Consider the following 22,520-nt stretch of genomic DNA (forward strand, 5'->3'; position numbering starts at 1 on the left):
TTTAAAAATATAAAAAATGATTTACAAATTAGTATGGGTGAAAACGAAAATGACGATGAAATTTCGAGCGGAATAGAAGTTGAACAATTTGGCATTGGAACGGTAGTCTGATTTCAGCCCTAAATGCCACACAATGGACTTTTATGAATCAGCTTTCTGGAAGCAAAATCTTGTCCTTTTTATTCTTAAATTGTTGATATTGGATCGAATTAATGTGGATTGAATCGCTTCGAGAGAGTTGTTTTGCAGTTTGAAAATTTCAAATTTTCTAGATCGATAATTTTTGACTGGACTGAAGTCATTTCAAGTTGTTTCGATAATTTCTAGTCAGAATTAGGGTGATTTTTTTGGCCGAGTTGTCGACTTTTATGAATAATTCTAATTAATCATGTCGAATTCTAGAAGGAATTGATCGGTGTAATTTTAGTGTGTTATTAGTGTCATAGGTGACGGCGACGGCGGAGAACTAAAGGGGCATGGAGGTGGCGCGAAAGAAAAGATGGCGCTTTCTAGACTAGTACGTGACTCATTTCTTACTTGTTAAGGAGTTTAAATCAAATAATTAATTAATTAAATTTGTTTTTAAATAATCATCTAAAAGAAATGAAATAAACTATTAAACTACACTGAATTCATCAAAAAATAATTTTACCATCAAACAACTTCCTTATCGCTAATATATATATATAAAAAACCCTATACCCCAAAAGTATATTCTACCGCCAGCAAACCTCCAACGCCTCACTCCAAACAAAGCAATCATGGCAAGCAAAGAACCGGATCAGGAGCACAGAGAAGACGAGGATGCCGCCCCCGCCGAGGAAGAAGACACCGGAGCTCAAATCGCCCCTATCATCAAGCTCGAGGAAGTCGCCGTCAGCACCGGCGAGGAAAACGAAGATCCGATACTCGATCTGTCTGTATTCTTCTCTTTTACTTATATTTGTATTTCCGATTCAAATGTTCTCCGATTTTTCTACAAATTCCAACGATCTGAATATATTTATTTTATTGATTAGGAAGTCGAAGCTCTACCGATTTGATAAAGAAGGCAATCAATGGAAAGAGAGAGGCGCTGGTACTGTGAAGCTGTTGAAGCACAAAGAGACTGGAAAAGTTCGCCTTGTTATGAGGCAATCTAAGACTCTCAAGATCTGCGCCAATCATTTAGGTTCGTTCTCTTTGTTTTTCTCTTTTTCGATTCGGTGTCTGCTTAGATATCTTTTCTTTCTTGTTTCATAATATTTATTAACTAAAATATTTGTCCAGTGTTGCCGACTATGACGGTGCAGGAGCACGCAGGGAACGACAAATCGTGCCTGTGGCACGCTTCTGACTACGCTGATGGTGAATTGAAAGATGATCTGTTCTGCATTCGTTTTGCATCTGTGAAAAGTACGTATATTTTTTTTACAGTAAACCACTTTGCTTCCTTTTGTTTGCAAAATGAAATCGAATGGATTTTGTTTCAATTATTTGTTTTACTCTAAGATCTGGAGCTGCAAGTTAGGTTCTTAGTAACTCGAGAATGTTTGAGAGTCGAGCATTGTTATATTCTTTAAGTAGTTAGTGACTAGCATTTTTTCTTATTGATTGTTTGAATGCTTGGTTTAACAAAATTCTAAGGCTTATACTTCAATTCCAAGCAATTGAAATTTAAAATTATATTTGATGAAGTGAAAAACTTTTGAGGCAGATTCTTGCTGATTTTTTCCCTTCTAATTCTCCATATAGCTGTGTTAGGAGAACATAAAAATAGCTGTTCTAGATGGTCTTGTTTGTGGTTATAGAGTGCTAGAAAGGTTTATTGAAAATTTCCTTTTGTTCCTTTATGGGTAATTGCATGTTCTTTTTGTGGTTGCTGGAAAACTGCAAAATACTGAACATGAAGAAATAAGATATATTAGTAAGAATAACTGTTACACCTAAATGTTGAGTAAATAATATAGTCCTGTTCCCTTCAAAGTTGCCATGAACTTCGGGTTTTCACCTTGCTCGGGTAGCTAAGTTGAAAAATTGTATTTTACGTGATTTTTTTATGGATGGAGGATTTCTATGATGGCAAATTGAAGTATCTTTGCGTGTTTTCCCTAGTGCTTTTCTTGGGTTTGATATTTTTTCATTTGGAGAACTGATTAGATGGTAATTTGGTATATTATCATGTCATTTAAATAGAATTTTTTTCCATATTAATTACAAAATGTCGGTTAAATACAGAACTATGGTTATCCAACTGAAGAAATATAAAATTAACTATTGTTGCTTGAGTACTAGCTGTTTGCTTTGAATTATTGAATGATCTTTTAATCCCTAAATACTTGGTCTTATAGTGTTCTGTATCATTGTGCAAGTCTTTTAGACCGAGTAATAGAAATAGTTTGTTTATGATTTGGGGTCTTTAATGTAATAAGTAATAATAATCATATTTTAGTGCTTGATATGTCACGTGAAATGTTTCATTAAAAAGCTGTTTCTGTAGGCTTTATTGTTTCTTGTAAAGAAAGTGTTAACAAGAATAATTAATGTAGCTGGGTTTGCATTGTAGTTATAGATTAGCTTGCAATGGTCCTTTTGTAATTTGCCTTATCTTTTTCCCTTTGTTTGACTAATTCTCTATTCATTGGGGGGAGCAAAGCATTCTAGTTTTAGCTGATTTTTCTTGTTCTTGAAATTAGATTGCAAAACCTTCATGCAAAAGTTCCAAGAAGTTGCTGAATCACAAAAACCGAAAGAGGAAAATAAAGATGCATCTGCTGCTGCTGGACTGCTGGAGAAGTTGAGCGTTGATGAAAAGAAGACCGAGGATAAAGCTGGAGAGGAGAAAAAGGAAACAGAAGCCACAGAAAAGGCAGATTCCGAGAAGAAAGATGGGGAGGCAGCTTCCTCAACTTAAAAGGCTGTTGGGTTTGTTTTCCATGCCATGTACTTTTGGCGAATATGGTGAGAGTAGTCACTGGCATATTCCTCGGATGGAACTAGATGTGTTATTGGTTGGAATGGTCTCGAGTGTTTATGGTTTGGTTGTACCCTGGGTCATGTTTGCATGTTGAGATTCATGTTTTGCGGTCATTCAACCGGCTTCTCCCAGTATTATACTATCATGCTGAATTTTTCTTTATGCTCATTCCATGCATTGACAAAGAATAAACAAGGGTTTTTTTTTTTTTTTTTTTTGGGGTTGGGGGGGGGTTGTTTATTTATTTGAAATTTGGATCTTTGTGTCTTGAGAATAGAGTTTGGGTGACAAGAAATTTGGTTTGCCTGAAGTTGGCTAAAAGTCGGATGCTAGTTTTAGCTAAACTTCTGATATATGGATTTAAGAAATGATTACGAAATCGCCGGCCCCAAAAGAGACTTAATTAAAGCAAATTTTTATTTTTATGATTTGAGATAAATATTGAAACTATACATATGAATTAAATATGTGAAATTTTTTTATCGTGGTTTTAATGTATATATTAATTTTTAATTTTGATTCAATTTTATATCTTTATTTTATATTAGATAGTATTTCTAATTTTGATTTAATTTTATATTTTATATTTTTATATTGGATAGTATGATGTAAATAATGATGTTAGTGGTTTGTAGCTCGTAAAAATTGAAAAATTGAGTTAAAGTAAAATTATATGTATATATAACCCATTACTTTATTTGATGATTCTTGAGCTTCAATTTGACTGGGCTCGATTGTAATAAAAAGACTTTAAAATCAAGTCTAATGACCCTTTTGGACGATACCGTAAGATTTAAATGGCAAAATGGAAGAGCATGAGGATGGTTTTGTATGCGTTAATGTTTTTTGTTAAAGTGAATCTCGAACATGAATTTTATGATAGAGTAAAGGCTCCATTCTCACACGCATCTAAAGCTAATAATACAAACGTATATTACAAAAGAACTGTATGATTGGACATAATATATAGCTTTTTAGTGAAAAAGTATTAAGACGGCAAAAAACTTTGTATTGCTTCTAGATTAATTGTTTCGCAATAAATAAAGGAAGACGACGGCATTCAATTGAAATATAAAGATATATTTGAAATTCACCCATTAAGCTGGTTAGGTGACACTGATAGTGGCATTACACTTGCTCTCTCCTTTTTCTTTTATCTGGTATCTCCCCCCATTCTTTTATTTTTTCAAACTTTACTCTCTAAATAATATATAAAGGTGGAACTTTCGTACATTAGAACAGTTCCCTCATCCCAAATTTTGAATTTGGATGTGGGTTATGAGTCTGAATGTGGCATCTCCATAGATGTCCATTAAACACTGCTTTTTGCCTATCTTTCATCCTTTCCCTTGCTTCAGTCTACACATTCAGCTCTCGGGAGCTCTCTCTCTTTGATCAACGCCAAGCAAGCGAAAAACAAAAATAAGAGGTATCAAAACCCTCTTCCTTTGGCTGTAAGTTGTTTTTTTTCCTGTACATTATTATTCTCTACGATATCAAATAACTGTTTTGAAAATATTTTCAAGAGATATTATGATGTCGTGTCGTCGTATAACTACAAATTCAGCAGATTTTCTTACTTTTCTAATAAGCATTAATCGAAATCTTTGATTTTTCTTTCTTTTCTGAAAAGCATGAATCAAATCGAGTTGAAGGTTTAGTTTGGATGGGCGGTGTGTTTAGCTCCAGTGAGGTTAAAAACAACGGTGGCGGTGAGATTGGATACTGTAGCGGTGAGATTAGAAACAACGGTGGAGTGTGTGTTTGGATTCAAACGCAGCTGTAGCGGTGAGGTGAAAATAGAAAATGACCTTTAAGGACATTAGATTAAAAATGATATATAATAGAAGTTTTAGAATTATTTAACAATTACAAAATTAATAAATGATTAAAATTTATTATTAAATATAATTTAATAAAAATATATAATTTAATAGAATATATGAATTTACTAAAATTATAATATATAATATTATAAAATATAATTTAAAATAATTATTATTAAATATAATTTAACAAAAATATATAATTTAATAAAATTCTTAGTATTAAATATTCTTATATGAATTTACTAAAATCATAATATATTATACTATAAAATATAATTTAAAATAATTATGATTAAATATAATTTAACAAAAATATATAATTTAATAAAATTCTTAGTATTAAATATTCTAATGATTGTATCAACAAACTTCATAAATTTCTTCTATCAAATATTAAAATATTTGAACTTGACTTTGAATATTGATTTTATGATTGTTACTTTACCATCAACAACCCAAGTTCAATTTACTTAACAACATAATGAATTAGGGTTTTTCTTCATATTCCCAATTATGTATTCCATTTCCGACCGTAAAGCACCTTTCAACTCATCTCATCAGTAATTTTCTGTCCATTGAAAAATTAGGATTCTATTGTTTGTGCATCAACAATTTCAAACTCTAAAATTTAAAACGTAAATTTTATTTTCTCAATTTCAATTTTGTTTCTAGATTTGAATTGCAGCAATTTTGGTCTTCAATGTTGTTTTCTTCTTTCATTTTAACTTCTTCTTTTTTTTGTTATATTTTCTGTAGAAAGATGGATTTTTTATGATTAAACTTTTAGACATTTATTTTCAATTTTTTCCACGAGCATTTAGATAAGAAAAATATTAAAACTATTCAAAAGTTACTTGTTTGCTTCAAAACGAAGCATATAAGGACTAAATTGCTTATTTTTATATTAGAGGACCCAATTTGCTCTTGAATTTCTAATAGTTTAACCAACAAAAGTCTTACATGAGCTAACAAAAAAGCTCTCCAACTAAATTGCGCGCATAACTTGTTTAGCAAGGTTCATTTTGTCTAAAGATTGAACAGACTTGGATTAACAATTTATATAGATAAAATGTACTCTTATTGTAATCGACTTGGACAAATATGAATGGTGGTCATCTTTTATAAATACAAATTTGTCATCACACAGGTTTAAAAGAAAGTAAAAAAAAAAAAAAGCTGATCATTTCATCATTCAATTTTAAACATTTGAGAAAGGTATACGTTTTCTGTCTGGCCATGATTCTATTTTCTCAAAGCACTTGACAGGTACCACCCCATCAAAACCCTCAGTCAATATCACTTTGTCAATATCACTTTGTTGTCTGAAATGTAAAGCTTCATGCCTTCTGCAGTCATCAAGAAAACAAGCGAAGACAACTTAAGAACCGTAGTTTGGCAAGAACAAATCAATATATGTTCGGCCACACTCTAAAGAAAAGTGAGAAAGATGACTTGCTTCTTTCATGATTCTATGAACCGAAGCAATAACTGCAAGCATGCTTACCTTCCAAAGCTTTTCTAACATCAAGATAGATCAAAACGTTTAACATCTCATCTCATACCTGAAGAGGGTAAAAGAACAAATCATCATAAGCCCTGTACAGCATTTAGATTCACTAAAACTCAATTTATGCCGATTAGTGCTTGTCATTTCCCATTATTGCTTAAAATTCACGTTATATATCGGCATCTTAGTAATCCCCTTTCATAACAAGCATAATAACACCCCTAAGCAGTTTGTCACGTATATCGTGCTGGCATATTAAAAATAGAGAGTAAAATGAAGGAGTTCGTATGTCAAAGTTCAGAGGAACAGTAAAGAGAAATTTCATGATATCTCACCACTTATCACTTCACCGTCAGTCGGTAAGCCACTTGAAAAGTGAACATGCAATCTTTTCATGCGCTTCAAACCCGACTCCAAAATTGATTCCAAATTCCTTTTATAGGTTCCATGTACGCAAACAATCATCTCAGGGAAAATCAAGAGGATTATGCAAAATAAAAGGCATAAAGAAAGTCCATAAATCTAAGAGACATGATGTTCTTACATTGCACTTCATCAGCTGAAAGGATTTGTTTTAATAATCTTTCGGACTCAACTGTCTGCCAACGTGACATACAATATCTTCCTTAGAAGTGCATAGACATAAATAAAGATGCTCAAAACAACAGCTAAAAATAATCTAAGGTGACAATTCAGATAAAGCATGAAGAAATTAATAAATTTTTAAGAAAAATTCATCACCATGACGGTGTGGCCTTGGTTTGCACGTATCAGAAGCTCCCCATTTTCCTCAAGAAGGCTAAACTGTTGTTTATTATCTTTTCTGACAGCCTACAATCAATAAACATAAAAACCATGAAATTTCTGTTGGCTGCAAAACGAACATTTTCCTTCTCATGATTGTTTATACACCAACATTTTGGAGACCAAGAATCTAAATTACTACTGGTAACAGCTCATAGATCACTTATAAGTAAACAACAAATAGTATTTAGCTCAAAGAAGGAAAATGTTTATACATCAACAGCTCAAAAAACATTTCTGAGGCAGTGCATGAACTGTCATCTTTCTCCTCCCGAGTTCGGCACAACTCATCTGCTTCTTCCCTGCATTAGTAAACTGATCACTTAATTTGCTTATATAAAATTCAACATGCAAATACATGGATTTAGCAGCACTAAAAGGAATAGAATTATGGAATAAGAAAATAGTAATTTTTTTGTCGGCATCATCCAGCTTTTGCTTTTGAGCATCGTCAGCTGCTGACTGCTCACTAGGCGATGGATACACTGGAAAATCATTACCGAACATAATATTAAGTTGCTACCAACTATGAATTCAGTCAATTGATACAACAGTAAGTCCACATATTCTTCAGCAAAACAACTGCACAATATATTTGCTACTTGAAGAGATTTATGTGCTTCACCTCATTTCTTTCCCATTATTTACATTTTAGAAAAGATTTCCATTCATTTCCTCGGCAAGGGTTTCATTAACATTGTCTTTTACAAAAACTAGAAGTTTTTCATAAGAATTTCACGACACTACTTATTAATGTATTAGATGCTCAAAGAAAGAAATTGCATCAGTTGCTAGTTTCAACTGCCTAAAACATTTTAATCTAGCAGAAGACAAAAGTAATTTCACTCATGCAGGCATGTACTTGGGGTCTTCCCAGAATATGTTGTGGCCTCTGGCTATTATTTGGTGGGCTCTAACAAACTCCAGCATTTGGTCAGCTAAGGTGTAGTTGGTCTTCCCTTGATCTGGTTCTGTTGCATACCATTTCAGTTCATTTTCAAACACTGCTGCATTGAATCATTCAACAAACCAGTTCTGGAAGACAAAAAGAAAACAAGATCAATTAGCTAGCATTGTCCGACAAGTATTAAGAAATGAATATGAACACATACCTGATAGGGCAAATTCCCAAGAATGGTGTGTGCTATTGCAAAACCAAATGGAAAATCCTTTGAGACTTGGTTTATAGTTATTAGTGCTCCTTGCAACCTATTACCTTGTTGATCTGAGACATGTATTGTTACAGCACGCTTCCTTTGCTGGGGGAAAAAATAGACGGTAAGTAATTTTGTTAAGATATTGAACATTACCATTGTTGAAATATCATTTCACAAAGTGTGTCAACAGTAATTACAGTGTTAATCATGAATTGCTGGTTAAACCTCCATTCTTGATCTGTAAATGGCTGTAACGAGGAACTACCAATTGTTATATCAATGTCTCTATCATCTGAGTTCTGCATATCCAGGACATTAGAAAAAAAAGGGTTCTTAGAAGCAAAAATCAGTGACAGCATTAATAATCTAATGCTCAATCTTTTTCACATATAAAAGCCTAAATTTATATTGATTTGAAAACAGGTTCACTTGGAATTGCAGTAAAGCTAAATTTGAAGGTGAATCAAGAACAAATCCACCTTTGAGAAATGACCAGCAACCATTCTTAGCCAAAACAGTCCCTATACAATTATATGTTCTGTTTTCTGTCTTCAAGCTTGCCCTAATGAGAGCTGAATTTGCACATTGTATTTTGATCCAAGCTGTAATTGCACCAAACAGAGTAAGCCAATCCTGTAATGTTTCAAAATACAATTTGTCTGATACTCACAGTAAAAGTTTTCCACTTGAACAATTATCATTGCAAACAATTAAAATTATCGGAAAGAAAACATAAATTGATTCCATAATTCTGATATTCACTAAACCCTCATCATTGGTCAAAAGCAAGATCGACCCAACACTTCTTTTTCCAATCGAAAGGTCATTAATGTAATCCAAAGACAACCAATCTAGTCAATATCATCACGATCTGACAAGGAAATATATATTTTTCAAGGATTCCAACAAAACCCAGAAATTCAGTAGAAGAAAAAAAAATCTCATATAAGAATTTCCACAACGAACTATTTGTTTCTTCAAATAATTATATGCATGCACATTTAAAAATCGATAAATAAAAGCTATTAGTTTTTAATGGAATACCTGATTAGAGCATGTAGGTCTTTGGATTTCTCCTTGATTTCAACGATCTGAAAAAGGAATGAAGAACGGAAGAAGGAGAAAGAGCCTTACCTGGATGAAGGAGGAACCGGAAGAGGTCATTGACCAAACTGATTTGCAACCCAAGGGGAAGGGGAAAGGGAATGGGAAAGAGGAGAAGAAGGGTAACCAAACATCAGAAAAACCTGAAGAATGCAACTGAAGAATAGATGGGTAAAAGAGGAAAAGAAAAAGTAACTGAAGTTGCTAAATTTTTACTGAAGCTTTTAGCACCAGTCAGCTTAAGGCTGTCCAGTGCAGTAGAAATTCCTCACTGTACTGGAAGCCAACACATCCAAAGACTGTCCAGAGTCTAGTCCAGTGCAGTGAGATTGATAATAGAGGGGAAAACATTCAACGCACTGTTGTGCGTTTGCATCCAAAGGGGCCCGAAGTTTTTTTGTTTTTGTTATTTGGTGTTGAAGTAAGCTGGATGTTGTTTTGATTGACGGATGTAATAAAATTGCCGCGATTGTAATAATAATGGCGTTTTGTTTTAGAGGCCTGGACGGCTGAACTGGCGCTGATAATGTGCGTGCTAATAATATCTATATTGACTGTATTTGGTCCATTCTTTTCCTTCTATATAAAAAAAGATTTTATTCTAATAAAATATAATAATTCAATAGTTCTTTGTAGTATTTTAACCTACAGTAAAAATTATCATGGAGGGGACTCAAATTTCATCTGGTGTCATTTAATAAAAAAATAATGTAGGTTAAATTAAAGATTAGAGTAGCCATTTTTTTTTAAATTTCATTCATTAATTTGTATTGTTAAAAAATGATGTGGTTGGCGGAATAATTAGATAACGGCATGTGGTGTGCCACGTATAACTCATGTTTATGAATAGGGATTAATTTTTTACTGGAGAAATAAATAAAATTTTTAACAAAAAGACTAATATGCTTTTTGATATAAAACATATAGATTAATTTACTCATTTTTTAAGTAGAGGAGATAAAATGCAATCTAACTCCGTATACATATATACTGTAATTAGCTTCTATTATAATAATGTAGAAACATTATCTTTTATTCCATCATCTCGAATTTGAGCTTTAAGACAACTTTAACCCTACTCTTATGAAAAGAGAAAACAAATTATAAACATTGCATTCAAGCATGTAGCTCGAACGCTTGGTGATGAATATAAATCGGTGTACATAATCCCGGTTCTCATTTCCAACACACTTGTTTGGTTGAATTGAGAAATGACTTATATTGAGAAAAACAAAATAGAATTACATGGTGGCCACGTTAAAAAATATATTAGCCTTTTTGAGATACTGTAGTAAGGCATTCCCGCAACGAACTAACTACCGCTACCTTTATGTTTGTTGCTTCATTTTTTAAACAATGGTTTAGTTTGTTGCAACTGAAAATGAAAATTGTGGTCTAAATCCTTTGGTTGTGTCCTAATTTGATCTTTGTTTGGTTTATGTTAAAAGAAGTAAAAGTATAATATTAGGCACTTGGCAGTTTGTCTCTTGTTCTCCTCCATTTGTTTACATGCCTTTAGGCTAAGGCTTATTTGATTCTGCATCTTTTTGTGATTCTGCAGTAATTTGGATTTGCCGAAATGCCGAAGAAGAAAATAACCAAAAAATGGCTATCTGCAGAAATGGATCGAAGAGTCAAACAGATGTTGAATCTGATTGACCAAGATGCGGATTCCTTTGCCAAAAAGGCCGAGATGTATTATCAGAAACGGCCGGAGCTTGTGGCTCATGTTGAGGAGTTCTACCGTTTATATCGAACATTGGTGGAGCGTAATGATTATCTTAAAGGAGAATTGAGGAGGAATGTTCAGTTGGACGTTCAATCTCAAGGTTCAGGTGTCTCAGATAATGGCTTTGAATTGCCGCCTACATTTCCCTCTCCTGAACAAAGGTTGACTCGTAGGAGGTCCGGTACACGAGCTGCCGGTTTTGAATTCTTCCTTGGTTCTAGTTGGAGCGATATGTACCAGAAAGGAGATGACGAGTCGTCTTATGTAACAGATTCCGAACCGGACTCTGATGATGGATCGGTTAATAATTACACGGTTTCATCAACGATGAATTTAGGCGATCAAGGGGCGGGTCGGAAGACGATTGAATTGGAGATTGAGCTCCGCGAAATGAAAGAGAAGCTACAAATACTTGAGGATGAATCGGAACTGCTTGCTCGGATTAGAAAGTATGAGGAAGAATTGAAGATTGTTAATAGAAAACTACGACTTTCCGAAGAAAAAAACAATTGGTTGACAATTGAGCTACAGAAATATAAACAGATGGAAACATCGGAATCGGATTCATCCGAAGAAGATAGTGTTAAAACTGACACATCAATGGTTCAAAACAAGGTGGATAAAGAAATCCTGCATGATGATGGCAAGATCCTGCCCTTGGAGGATGAGTTCAATATGACTAAAGAAATGCTTCGGGATCCCGAAACGGAAATCGCGTGTTTGAAACTCGAGAATAAACAGGCGTTTGAAAAGATTCAAAGTTTGCAGGGCCAGCTCGATATGGCTCAAAGTGAGATAAGGACATCGAATACGAAACTGAGTATACTGAAAAAAGAGGTTTGCAAGCTGCAGGGGAGAATGGCTATGTTAAAGGATGGTTTAGTGAGCCGGGATAATGAGATTAGGGAATTAAAGATGGTCGTATCCGATGCCGAGATGAAGATTTTTAACGAAAAAGCGCAGATCGGAGCTGAGGTATCGAAATTGTTGGAGGAACGAAGTTATTTAGAAGAACAACTTAGGGATGGGGAGTCGCATGCTCGGTCTTTGGAGGAAGAGATTAGAAATGTTCTTAATGAAAAACGAGAATTGGAGGAGAGGCTGCACGATGAAATCGAGGCGTTGAAAACAGAGATTACTAAGAGAGGTGATTCCATTAAAATTCTAAATGAAAAACTCGAGACTTTGAAATCCGAGAGAGATGAGCTCAAGATGAAAATCGATTTACTTGAAGAAGCAGTTGGTTATAAAGGTGATCAAATTGTTGAAATGGATGAGCAACTGCACCGATTACGTGTGGAGCACGGGGAACTAATCGCTAGTGCTGAAGGAGCAAACAAATTGGTGGAGGAAATGCAAGGAAAAGCTAAGGAACTAGAGGATGAAATCGAGAGGCAAAGTAGAGCAATAGAGGAAGCTGCGGAAGAGAAACGAGAAGCTATACGACAACTCTGCTTCTCTCTCGAACATTATAGAGATGGGTATTATAAGCTTAAGCAAGCATTTACTGGGAACAAGCGAGTCCCTATTTTGGCAACATGAACATTGCAATGTTTCTTGTTTAACAAGAGAACCAAACAATCAACAAAGCACATTCAACTTCGGGTCAGATCGATCAGTGGCTCGAGAGGATGAACTTCGTGGGGGTTCTGTTTGGGTATCACTTTAAGCTTCGCTAGGCCTTACCGTCAAGTGTTTCATCCTGTTTCTGTACATACATGCCCATGCACATGTTATCAGGGCTCAATGTGGTACACGTCTTGCTATACTGCTTCTCAAATTGTAGTCATTGATCAATTATGCATTGAATCAAGATAAGTTGACATATATGTATATGTATATATACAGGGTGGGAGAAATCCATCCTATTATATGTTGCATGGATCCTATATTTATATATATATATTAAATGTCATTATATATATGTTCATGGATCTTTTATGAAGTAACAAAAGATAGACTGAGTAAGAAAAATCGAAAAATTGAAAATTGACTTGTATTAAGGTGTTTGGACGAATTATCGAATATAAGTTTAAAAATCATAATTAGTCAAAATCTAATCGAATTTTAACACTTATTTAATATATAATAAATTTTAATTTTTATGATATAAAAAATAAATATTTTATATTTGATTTATTGAAAAATTCTTAAAACTTATAATTATTTTTAGAAATACTTATGAAAAAAGATTTTGAAATTTTGTAAAATAATATTTAAAAGGCATGAAAAAAACTCATTTAGTCAAAATATATTTAAAAATCTAAAACAAAAAATTAATATGAAAAAATCGAGAATCAAATCAAATTATGAAGAACATAAAGTTAATATGAAAAAATCGAGAACCAAATCAAATTATGAAGAACAGTTCAAAAAATCTAAAATACCTGACCGAATCGAACCGATATCACCCTTGACGAAAGTTGCTGATACTTAATTGATTCACAAAGGAATGGATGATCGAGATGGAACGTTCAACCTATTTAAGACATGAGCCATCTTATGAGGTGGCCTGAGAGAAAATTTGGAGCTAAGGTAAGAAGAGAAAGTATGAAGACTTACTTATCATGACCTTACATTAGGCCATAAGTGATATGTATTATCTTTTGTCTCGAAGTGTCACGTGTAAAGTTATTATTAATGGGTATAAGATAACTAATCAAGTGACGTTATAGCTTAAGAGAAAGTGATACTAGATATAATTTGGAATACTTCAAATGAAACATTGTGATTGATGTCTAATGTAATGATTAATAAGTAGGTCCTATGAGAAATCTGGGTGTACTACTCGTGGAGCGAATGACCCGAGCGGTCCTAGCAAAGTGGAGCAAAAATCATTTGCCACTATACTAATTATTGATGATTACTAAAAGGTAAGTCTAATTAGGAGGCTTAAACGAAAACAAAGGAAATCAACATTGGCAATAATATTCCATATATAGTAAAGACAGAAGAGATGCCAAATGGCTAGTGCTTTATGTAAATTACATAGTCACATCGACATGATAAGTCACCTAAAGCCTAACCAACTTCGTTCCTTTTTGTATAAACTAGGGTTACACTTGAGAAAAATATGTTATTACAACATGACAAATAAAGAAGCTGCGCCGAAATGTTTGATCAGCAAGTGTTTTGCCTTGATTGGAGGGCGGCACCTATTTAAACAACATTTTTTCATATCTTGGTTTCATTTTCAAACCTCTCTAGGGTCTACAAAAAGGGTTCTTGTTGGTGGCATTGTCGTCAATTTATGAACCCTCTTTCCATCTTCGTTTTTCAAGCTCTTTATACACCACAAATCCTCTGAGCAAGACATTGATTTCCGATGTGGGATGTGAAGTTTTGATCTTGTGTCATTACCTCCAATTTCTGTAACAATCACCTTACAATCTTTGGATTTTGATGAAGCCATGTTATGGACGAAATTACACAGGCTTTTCACCAGCTTGCCATATAATGGACCTTCACCGTAAACTCCATATATGAAGTAGAACCCGAATGGATTGAAAAAATCTGGTATGCTTGGCAATTTAAAGCAGGGAAGAAACTTTTGGATCAACTGTGAGCTCTTGGTGTACATGAAACAAGATATGGGTACATTCCCTAACCTTAATTTGAAAAGCTCACCACTATTCCATACACTTAGCATGGCCCAACTAGTAGGGACTTTGCCCCATATTTCACCTTTGGGATAAGCCACCCAAGTCCCTAAGCTTAGCTTGTTTCTTAGTATATTGCCTATATCAATTGGGAAGAACTCTGTTGAAGACAAGTATTTACGGTAGAGAGATTCGGCTTCTTTGATTTTGAGCTTTGTTAGTTTGAAGTTCGACGATATCTGAGATGACCGATGATGGTTAACAGGGTTTACGAGAATGGCCGGGGTTCGAAACTTAACGTAACCGAGTTTGTTTACGAAGAGCTTGTAGGAGGCTTCGTTATCTTTCTCGGTGGCCATGTAAGTATAATCGACGTTGCATGCAACGAACCATTCCTCGAGTTTGGTCACTAATCTCGAGCCGATTCCTTGTCGTCGGTAAGCGGGTGCAACCCTTAAACCTAAGATATAGCCCACCTTGGCTACATTCTTGGGAGGCTTGTGTAGTGTTACTAGCTTTATTGTGCCTTGGATAACACCAACCAATTGACCGGCCAACTCGGCTACCTAATAAACAAATTAATGGTGATGATCAATAACATCATATGATACAATGCAATGATATAATTAATGTAATGGTAGCTACCAACCAGCATGTTGTAAATGGGACTGTTTTTGATTCTGCAAATTGGGTCACCCAAAGTGTCTGTGAAGAGAAATGGTTTATCAGCTGGACCTACTTCACATATACTCTCCAGACCTTCAAGTCGAACTCTGTCGTTTTGGGCATTGTAGCTTCGTATAATAAGCTCCCCACTACCATATCCCATATTTAATGAATCAATAATTGAACTGCCACCTAACACCAAAGAGAAATGTTAATTTATTGGAGAAGATGAAGAGACTTTGCTCGGAAAACTCATGGCGACCATATATATATATACACGTGAGTGTGTATAATGTTGAATAATGTTGTATGTGTGATCAACATATCAACCTAGCTAGGGTTTCAGACAGTAACAGTACTAAGACAGAAAAGGGTGATGAGATGTGGTTTTCTTTTGTCTTTTTGTGTTTTGCCATTTTTGAACTTTCCTGTTAGGATAACTTTCAGTGTCGACACGCCATTGTACTCCCTAAGCTCCTATATGTTGTAGCCTAACTATTCCTCCCTCAATGTCATTATCAACTAGAACGAATCATAAACAATGAGCGATTATATATTACAGTCAAAATACATTCACATTCACATAAGACTGGGGTTATAGGTTGAAAATTATGGGTTAAAAGGCCCATTTTTCTAAAAAGAAAAGTTAATAAAATTGTTGGTTTTGGTTGGAATTGAGCTTTCAAAATATAAAAAGACTTTATTGCAGCAAATTTGTGTTAAAAAACACTTGGCAAATTTAAAGATAGTGACCGTCCATATATAGATGAGGTATATTTATAGCTAGTTAAGATAATAAAGCATTGAATGGTCAGACTCCATTTATCGACCCATCCTACCCTCAATCAAAGGATCCAATAATTTGAATATATTAAACTCATATATATACTGATTTGATCTAATGGATCGTTTTAATCTCCCTTAAATAATATTATTATCACAAGAAAAGATATGTTCATCATTTTGATTCTTACTGGAAACAGCACCTGAAAAATTAAAACCATAATTGATGAATGAAGGCAAGTGATGGCAAAACAGAAAAAAACTCCAAAACACATGGAGGAATTTTCTTCTGTCTTTTTGCACTATATACATATACACACATTTTAGCTTCCTATAATTAGTGTATGTATCTAGCAATGAGTCCATGCAATAGCCATAGGTCTAAACTTCCTATTTCTGCTAAACCTCTTTGTTTACTAGGAGTCTCCATTTTAAGAACCTTGGTATTGGCCGGTTTGAATTACAGCTTTCAACTTTCAAAACACACACTTATACATATAAGATAATATTTATTACAGCTTATTAATATGAATTTTGGTTGATTAATTTTAATAATCATCAAACCTATTGGCCTCCAATGGGGATGACATGGAATAGTGCAAGGGTGGATGTTACTATATACATGTATAATTTTGAAAACTACTATTATCTCTATAGATATTGGATGCCTCCATCCTTACCCCACTCCACTCAGTATTGATTTACTTTTTATTATATTTCTTTTATTTTTTATATTTTTAAAATAAATAAGTATTTGAACATAATTCTTTAAAAAAAAATTTAAACATAAAATATAAGAATTTTTTCTATAATACATTTTTACTCTTTTAATAGTTATATATATACAAAAATAAAATAATAATTTTACCATGTGGAATGGGCTAGACAGGGCGGGGCAAGCAATATTACTAAAAGTGTTCCATATTCACCGTTAAAAAAAATCCACTCAACCGGCCTCACATTCGCTTTTCAAAAAAAGAAGTTCACACCATTCAAAACGGATCAATTCCCTAGCCCATTAAAGAGTGTTTGCAAATATGTGCATTAACCACGTTGTGTGCATGGTTTTCTTCGTTGGGTATATTTAAAAATGAAAGGGTGACGTGAGGGTGTTGCATACTTCCATCTATTGTTGTAATACTGGGATGGTTATGCCATTTCCCATTTAAAGCTCTTAGTTTCATTATTTTTCTTAGTATGTTCCGAAAGACTTTTTATGCAAAGTTGACTTCACTTGATGATAAGATGTATTCATAACAATGTGTCTTAATCCCGAATCCTAATCTAAGGTAGTTAGGAGAGAGTTTAAATATAATAAGGAACCTACAAAAACCATGCATCCAACAGTATATATTCAAAATAAGAAGAGGAAATAGCTTCAATTTTGAACGAAATATATAACTAATGGATACCAAACAAAACACAAATCGGATACACAATTATTAATCTCACGTATATATAATTATGATAATGATAAAACACGTGTTGCATAAGCTAAAAGATGCATGAGATCATGTACATGTAGTTTTTCCTTTATTTCACAACATTGAATTGCAGAGAGGGGCATTTGTCGTCTGGGTTTTTGCTGCATTAAGCCTTCTTCTCTACTCTCCTACAATTTAGAACAAAATATATATGTTAAAGCAACTATATTATTATTATTATTATTTCCCACTTGTATTTTTACTTTCTCCTTTTCACTAGGTTATTATCCGACTTACCCATAATAATATATAAAAGCCTTGTGAAATGACAAAATTTAGCCTGGACTGGTAACCATGGAACAATTGCATCAAACATAACTCTAGTTCAAGCTTGAAATATATACATATAGGTCGTTCAAATGCTAAAGATCAATTTTAATTTAAGAAAAGCTATGGTAAGACAAACTTCTGTACATAATTGCCTTCTGTTTTATGACATGACATCAACTCGTAGAAGAGGATGTTGCCAAGGTTCCCTCCCTTGTAGACTCTACTCTTTAACATCATACTTGGAATTTTAGAATCTTATATTTCTTGCCAATGTCAAATTCATTTTGCCAGAAATCTACAGAAAAATCCGGGTTCAAGTCTGTTGTAGTCTAGACATAGGTTCAAGTCCTAGTTGGTTAGGATATTCAGCTCTCATTGGGTTCTGAAAGACCCATTTCTGGTCCGTTGAACTAGTGGGTTCGAGTATATTGCAATTCGTCGGTTGGTTAGGATATTCGGCATTCACAGTAAGATCCGGGTTCAAGTCCCAGCAGCGTTTTCTTTTATCTTATAGTAAAGAAAAACAAGGAAGATGCATTAAGCTTGAGATATCTAAGAAATTGGCATATACTGCCGTCCACTGAAACACAATCGAATCAATTGCAATGAGACTTTACAGATGCTCTCAAGTCAATTTCGTTCCGCCCCTGCTCTACCTCTTTACTTTTCCCCAACTTGTCTTTTATAGCAGTTTAACACAGACCAAGAGAAATGAAAATGACAGATGCAACATACAATTCAAAAGAATCAAAAAAGCTTCTGCAGGTTGAATCATTCTTCTTAAATATTGCCTCCCATTTTTCCAATTAAGTTATCAACTATCTAGAGAGACAAGCTTTGAGTTCAATTTAACTAGCTGCATTACACAAGTTAAAAGCCTTGGCTCAAGTTTTGTTCCATGGTTCCTCGTAGGTGCCATTTGAATACTCCTCCCCTGCAACACTAGGGGTTCCATTCGATAACCGATTTGTGCTGGTAGAATTCGAATAAGGAGAATAGGCAGAAACAGGGCTGCCTCGCGAATACCGGTTTTGTGCAGCTGTGCTACTCCTAGTAACCTTGAGACGTGCCTTTCTACCCTGTACCAGAACAATTATATAATGAAAGTTTCATGGAATGGCACATGATTCTCGATCGCAATAGGAGTCTATCATTATGGATAAATACAAACAGATGGAAATATGATAACTAGAAAATGGGAATTACCTTTCCCATGCATTTTTCCAAGTGAGGAGCAAACCTCCCTGCAGCAATGGATCTCCCACAGTTCATGCATTCAAATATTTCAGTGGCAATAGATGGGTGTGTTTGTCCAAATATATCCACTACATACTTGGTGTTTGTTTCACTGCTATTACTAGGATCAGCTACTCTTGCTCGGGCTTGAACTGATAACCTCATTTCTTCTTCTTCTTCCTCTAAATTACGGTCGAGCCCCAATTTTGCTATCCGATGACACTCGGATGCAACATCAACAATTATGGAATCCAAGAGATCTCCGAAAAAGTGAGATGAAAGCTGAAAAAGGCAATTCAATCGAAATCAATAAAGCATCTCTCTCCATCTTTGATATAATAAACCCTTATTCTCGTTCATCTCGTGTAAATAAAATCGTGAAATTACGGATTCGTTCTTCAGTTTTTTTCGTTTCAAAGAAAAACAGGGTTACCTGAGTATTTTTATCTTCATTTGGTCCAGACATGAGTTGTAAAGCAGATAATTTTAGCTCTATACAATAGCCCCCCGATTTTCGTTACCCTAACTCCGCAATTTGGGGCGCAGTAACCCTGTCGACACGATCCGATACGGATTCCGAAACGGGATACGTGTAAGATCCGGCAAAAACCAGCGGACACAACGGTGGGTGAAAACTGAGATGAAAAAGAAAAAAAAAACCCTGATTTGCAGAGATGGACGATGGTAGGAGGAAGATGATGATAGAAACAATCAAATAAATGAAAGAAAAATTAGGGTGTAATAAGTATCTGTAAACTACAGCCCAGGTCACTAAATTATTAATAAATTTACATTTTAGTTACTAAATTTAAAAATGTTACAATGTAATCATTAAGCTATTTAAAAATTTTCATTAAGCCACTGAGCTGTTAAGATTTTTTTTAAGTTCAACTATCAAATAATGAGCGACAATTCGACAATCAATATAATGAATTAATACACATTAACGAGTAAAAGAACATATTTTAAATCCAAATCAATTTGATAATTTATGTTGAAGATAGTTGAGAGAATTGTTTGAATTTTAATTCGAAAATTCATGAACTGTTTCATGAACAAAATTGTTGTCTTCCTTGCTACAAATTATTTGTCTTCTTTAAGTCAAAGAACAACAATATAATCACTTCTACGCGAATTCAAGCTTTGAAAAAGGATCTATGCCTACCTCGAAAAAAGGAAGAAGGTACAACTCAGAGAGTATTAGGAGAAAATTACTAGCACGCACACCACTAACAGATAAACTCCTACAAATTGATTTTACGAAACCAGTAAGAGATGAAGAGTTTGACCAATGAGCTAAGTTTGGAACCATGAATGAGACAGGCTCAAATGTTGCCATTAAGAAAGGCAGCTCGGGACTTGAACTTCAATGTCATCAGTGGAATATCATCATTGGCCACATTTCAAGCATTTTATATGTTACACTAAATTACAACATTTCTCAGTCCCCAAATAAACACTGCTCCTACAACTACCCTCTGCATTCTAAGACTGATTCTTAAATCAGAAGACAAGGCTGCCGACCAATATTGAGGTTAATGTAACCGTGAGGTTGTCATCGAGCTCGGTACTAACTGGAAGTGACTCCACAAGTGCTGATGCGAGAGACACAATCAAGAAACCGAAAACAATCTCCGTACTCTCTTTGATATATCCAAAGTAGGAAAAATAATACATATACCTGTTATAACATTGCTTGTTGGCATTAATCAAAATAATAAATCATGTTTAGGGTTAGTCAGGAAAGAAAAAGCAAAAAGAGAAAAAATTCTAGACAGGTTACCCAACAGAGGTAAAAAAACCAGCTATTGCCATTGCAACACTACCAGCTATGGACTTGTTCTTATTGTAAGGAAGTTTCTGTCCACCAAATTGTCTTCCCACGATATCGGCAAAACCTTAAAACAGGTACAGATTGTTATCCAACTATCCATTTTGATTAATAAAGCAACTCAGAAATTCAAAGTACTTCTTAAAAGATTAAATGACTTAATTAGCTATTACCATCTCCAGCACAAAGGTTACATATTGCAGCAATTGCTATAGGTGAAGTCCTCCAATAGAATGCACAAGCCAAAGTAATCGTCGTAGCATAATAGAGTGGTCCTTTAAGAAGTTCCCTGATGCAAGGGACTGCGAGTTAGAAACGAGCCGTAAAGGGGTAAAAGATAACATACTGTTTTCCCCTTCTTTTGGTATTTTTCATGTCAGGATGAAACACATACTCAACAAGCAAGAAATATAACTGATACTTGTAACATTGTACATAAAAAAGCTAAGCTTTAATCTTCATTCTCACCTGTAGTCACCACATCTGCTCATTGATTTCACAGTGGCTTCATCTTTCCATAGTCCAGAACCTATAAGAATCATACGCATTATGTTGACACCGGGTGTAATAGCTGCTAAAATTGCTCCCCGATACCCAGAACTGTAATGATTAGTATTAACAATTTCATCAAGCAATATATGGTAAAGCAATATAAAGCTGTCTCAATAAGATCATCACCTGTATAATGGCCAACAAAGCATGAAAACTAGCCCAATGCTTATGTGCACGAGTTTCCTATTCAGTTTCTGAACAAGAAAACAAAGAGACATTTGTTAACAGATTCCTATTCATTTATCATTTTGTATTGAATGCAGTAATCTAATTCCCTGAAATGATTAAACCCCCAAAATCTGGACTTTGAATCGCAATCGAAAAAGAGCATCTTTGAGCTGAGTAAGAGAAACGCCTTAGCAAGCGACGCCACAGGGATTAAGCCCGCGAACAGTTATGCAAGCAATCTTTTACCGATAAACCCGGGAAAAAATAAAAAGAAAAAAGTTTGGCGGAGTTTTGACCTGGTCAAACAGGCCGCGTTTGGCGGTCTCCTGCCATAAACGGAGGACAGAGAGGGCGATGGAACCGCTAATGATGGCGGCGCAAGTGTCGGAAAAGACAGGATTTTGAGGGAATAACATGGCAGCAGCGGGAGCGGTTGGATTTCGGCGGGGTTTTCGGGACCAAAGAGTGAAATTGGTGGTGGTGTTGGCGGCAACGGCAAAGGAGAGAGAGAAAGGGGGCGAAACGTGAAAATCGAAGAGGAAAGGCTTAAGCTTTGGAATGGCTGTAATTGATTTGGCAGAGAAGAGAGAGACAGCTGCTGCAGCCATTCCAAAATATTTGTAGTAATTAGTTTTGTTGTTGTTTGGTTTGGGGATTGGGATTTGAGTGAGTTTGACTACATATTTTTTTATATTTTTTAAAAAAAGGAATTGACATTTTTGGTGGGTTTTTCAGTAGGCAAGGATGGTGGGTCAGAAAGCTGAAAGTGAACATCGCTATTATCGATCTAATCAATACAAATAAAACCAAACTAGCACCCTCTCCTCATTAATATTTGTAGGCTG

The 22,520-nt window shown here is 34.6% G+C and overlaps 6 protein-coding genes across 23 annotated transcripts; 2 read left to right on the forward strand and 4 right to left on the reverse strand.

The window, feature by feature from the left end:
- Positions 1-3,118, forward strand: LOC107957656 (ran-binding protein 1 homolog a). The gene is made up of 4 exons (XM_016893203.2): positions 1-916; positions 1,020-1,171; positions 1,270-1,395; positions 2,676-3,118. The coding sequence occupies exons 1-4, from the start codon at positions 762-764 to the stop codon at positions 2,891-2,893; spliced, it is 651 nt and encodes a 216-aa protein (XP_016748692.1). The 5' UTR covers positions 1-761; the 3' UTR covers positions 2,894-3,118.
- A 1,035-nt stretch (positions 3,119-4,153) lies between these two features.
- Positions 4,154-13,008, forward strand: LOC107957658 (protein NETWORKED 4A). Its single transcript, XM_016893204.2, has 2 exons — positions 4,154-4,385; positions 10,919-13,008. Exon 2 carries the CDS (start codon positions 10,937-10,939, stop codon positions 12,626-12,628), a length of 1,692 nt encoding a protein of 563 aa, XP_016748693.1. The 5' UTR covers positions 4,154-4,385; positions 10,919-10,936; the 3' UTR covers positions 12,629-13,008.
- On the reverse strand, positions 5,847-9,816 carry LOC107957659 (endo-1,4-beta-xylanase 5). 17 transcript variants are annotated; one of them, XR_005907939.1, is made up of 11 exons: positions 9,388-9,816; positions 8,733-8,855; positions 8,451-8,552; positions 8,209-8,355; positions 7,959-8,131; positions 7,312-7,398; positions 7,034-7,123; positions 6,837-6,891; positions 6,628-6,725; positions 6,290-6,347; positions 5,847-6,131 (listed from the first exon to the last, which is right to left on the reverse strand). XR_005907939.1 is itself a non-coding variant. In XM_041085988.1 (5 exons), the coding sequence occupies exons 2-5, from the start codon at positions 8,754-8,756 to the stop codon at positions 8,114-8,116; spliced, it is 291 nt and encodes a 96-aa protein (XP_040941922.1). In that variant the 5' UTR covers positions 8,757-8,886; positions 9,388-9,816; the 3' UTR covers positions 7,746-8,113. The 17 variants fall into 17 exon arrangements, 4 of the variants coding, with proteins under 4 accessions (XP_040941922.1, XP_040941923.1, XP_040941921.1 ...); XR_005907941.1 differs by having other exon boundaries at positions 7,312-7,581; positions 8,733-8,886; XR_005907937.1 differs by having other exon boundaries at positions 9,298-9,816.
- A 988-nt stretch (positions 13,009-13,996) lies between the features above and the next one.
- Positions 13,997-15,567, reverse strand: LOC107961245 (probable N-acetyltransferase HLS1). The gene is made up of 2 exons (XM_016897434.2): positions 15,335-15,567; positions 13,997-15,251 (listed from the first exon to the last, which is right to left on the reverse strand). Exons 1-2 carry the CDS (start codon positions 15,512-15,514, stop codon positions 14,280-14,282), a joined length of 1,152 nt encoding a protein of 383 aa, XP_016752923.2. The 5' UTR covers positions 15,515-15,567; the 3' UTR covers positions 13,997-14,279.
- A 2,872-nt stretch (positions 15,568-18,439) lies between these two features.
- LOC107957661 (SAGA-associated factor 11) lies at positions 18,440-20,160 on the reverse strand. Its single transcript, XM_016893208.2, has 3 exons — positions 19,558-20,160; positions 19,095-19,406; positions 18,440-18,967 (listed from the first exon to the last, which is right to left on the reverse strand). The coding sequence occupies exons 1-3, from the start codon at positions 19,588-19,590 to the stop codon at positions 18,773-18,775; spliced, it is 540 nt and encodes a 179-aa protein (XP_016748697.1). The 5' UTR covers positions 19,591-20,160; the 3' UTR covers positions 18,440-18,772.
- A 106-nt stretch (positions 20,161-20,266) lies between these two features.
- Positions 20,267-22,497, reverse strand: LOC107957660 (probable phytol kinase 3, chloroplastic). Of its 2 annotated transcripts, none has more exons than XM_016893207.2 (6): positions 21,972-22,497; positions 21,634-21,701; positions 21,424-21,555; positions 21,129-21,244; positions 20,908-21,022; positions 20,267-20,805 (listed from the first exon to the last, which is right to left on the reverse strand). In XM_016893207.2, exons 1-6 carry the CDS (start codon positions 22,281-22,283, stop codon positions 20,628-20,630), a joined length of 921 nt encoding a protein of 306 aa, XP_016748696.1. In that variant the 5' UTR covers positions 22,284-22,497; the 3' UTR covers positions 20,267-20,627. The 2 variants fall into 2 exon arrangements, with proteins under 2 accessions (XP_016748696.1, XP_040941925.1); XM_041085991.1 differs by having other exon boundaries at positions 20,484-20,805; positions 20,951-21,022; positions 21,972-22,468.
- Between the last annotated feature and the right edge of the window lie 23 nt (positions 22,498-22,520).

Source organism: Gossypium hirsutum, chromosome A13 (assembly GCF_007990345.1).
Source record: "Gossypium hirsutum isolate 1008001.06 chromosome A13, Gossypium_hirsutum_v2.1, whole genome shotgun sequence".
NCBI lineage: Eukaryota > Viridiplantae > Streptophyta > Magnoliopsida > Malvales > Malvaceae > Gossypium > Gossypium hirsutum.